The 1806-nt window shown below is 38.6% G+C and overlaps 1 protein-coding gene across 1 annotated transcript; it reads right to left on the bottom strand.

Moving 5' to 3' along the window:
- Window positions 1–76: 76 nt before the first annotated feature.
- On the bottom strand, window positions 77–1090 carry LOC114749934 (uncharacterized). The gene is made up of 2 exons (XM_028938481.1): window positions 366–1090; window positions 77–258 (listed from the first exon to the last, which is right to left on the bottom strand). The coding sequence occupies exons 1-2, from the start codon at window positions 1072–1074 to the stop codon at window positions 224–226; spliced, it is 744 nt and encodes a 247-aa protein (XP_028794314.1). The 5' UTR covers window positions 1075–1090; the 3' UTR covers window positions 77–223.
- Between the last annotated feature and the right edge of the window lie 716 nt (window positions 1091–1806).

The raw sequence follows: 1806 nt of genomic DNA, 5'->3' as shown, positions 1-1806 counted from the left end.
GTCTGCAATCTTAACATGATGTCTGCTCAAAAACATAGAGCCCTTCTCAAGACATAAACCATAGTCCAACGGAATTAATTTTGAAATGGAAATTAAGTTCCTCATGTATGTCGGAATATAAAAAGTCTCAAAAAGGTCTACATGAGTATTATTCAAAAAAATGCGATAAGTCCCAACCAACTCCACACGGTCTGGGTTCCTGCTGCCTGATAGAACCCATTCCTCACTCGGATGTGGTGGCCTGCTTGTTAAGAAGCCCTGCATGGTTGTGGAAATGTGGATCATTGAACCAGTATCAATCCACCAAGTGTCATCATCAACATTAATAGCATGAGATTCTAAGGTAACATGAGAAGTAAACATACCTTTACGTTCAAGCCATGCCTTCCTCTTGGAGCACTCATTCTTCATGTGCCCCTTCTTCTTGCAGAAGAAGCATTTGGCATCCTTCTTATTTAAGGCGGTGGCAGGGGGAATTCTTCTCTTTCTTTTCTTCTTGTCATCCTTATTTCCCTTCTTACTACCACCCCTATTGGAGCTTTCTCCCAGATGAGCTTCCTTAGGTGCACCCTTTCCACTCATCAACAGCCTAGTTTCTTCTTGCACACACATGGACAGCAATTCATCAACTGACCATTTCTCCCTATGTGTGTTGTAAGATACTTTAAAGGCATCAAACTGAGGAGGAAGGGAGTTCAGGATTAACTGCACCAGGAATTGCTCAGTAGGCTCCATATCGAAGGATTTCAACTGAGAGGATAAATCTCTCATCTTCATTATATGCTGCCTAGTACCGCCTATACCTGTAAGCCTCATGGCACATAATTCCGACATAATGGTGCCCCCCATCTGCTTGTCTGTCGGTTTGAACTGTTTGTCCACAGCTTCCAGGTATTCTTTAGCAGTTTCGCATTTAGGGATTGCTCCCCGAATGCTCCTAGCAATCCTTGTTTTGATCAGCAGGAGAGTAAGGCGATTGTTTTTCTCCCAGGATTCATAATACTCTTTGGCCTCTTTGTCAGTCGAGCCATCAGCTGGTTTGGGAGGCCTTTCAGTTTCCAGGACATAGTCCATGTTCAGACAACCGAGATGTAAAGCAATGTCTTCCCTCCAATCAGGGTAGTTAGTACCATCAAGTATAATTTTGTTACTAGCATCAGCAACAATGTTAGGGACAGTAAATGCAGCTGCAATATTAGAGAATCAGTCAAACTTCCAAATAAATAGAGACAATTCACAATAACTGTGCCATGTATGCTTAAAACATTAATAAAGCATACAATTATAAATACGTATCACTAAGTTCTCCCTGTGGGCAAAGAAAATAGCATAGCATGTATTTATCTCATATTGATGGAACTAGAACGCATTTATATTTCCTAATACCTGTGGGCTACTTAGAAAATACAAGGCAATTCTATCCCACCCTAATTAAATATACATTGATAATTATCTACCTGTGGGCAAAGATGAATTATGAATGCATATTTAATTACAATTGATATTTTATAAGTCCATTATGTGATTTATATCGCATGCAATAGATAAAGGATGCTGTGGCTACTCCTTAAAGAAGCATGCTAATCACAAATATCATACAAGTGCATTTAAGTCCAGTATATGCACATCTCAATGGAGAATTTAAGCAATTAATTTAATCAACAAGTAAATAACTGAACTAAATTCTCCCACTATTTTATGCAGCCAAATAATTGTTTAAATATTATCCTCAGCATATCTCATCCCAAAATAAACATTGCAAAAATTCTAGTAAATAACCAAATTGCCCAAAATTTAGTATCCAAA

Source organism: Neltuma alba, unplaced genomic scaffold (genome assembly GCF_004799145.2).
Source record: "Neltuma alba isolate B1F8T4 unplaced genomic scaffold, ASM479914v2 tig00006231_pilon, whole genome shotgun sequence".
NCBI lineage: Eukaryota > Viridiplantae > Streptophyta > Magnoliopsida > Fabales > Fabaceae > Neltuma > Neltuma alba.
This window is presented reverse-complemented; position numbering and strand designations above follow the sequence as displayed.

What these genes read in the sequence shown, in the direction of transcription:
- LOC114749934 (XM_028938481.1), bottom strand. Translation starts at nt 1,074, where the DNA reads ATGGACTATGTCCTGGAAACTGAAAGGCCTCCCAAACCAGCTGATGGC. An exon ending in GGCATGGCTTGAACGTAAAG is followed by an intron (nt 259 to 365) that starts GTATGTTTACTT and finishes ACAACCATGCAG; the next exon opens with GGCTTCTTAACAAGCAGGCC.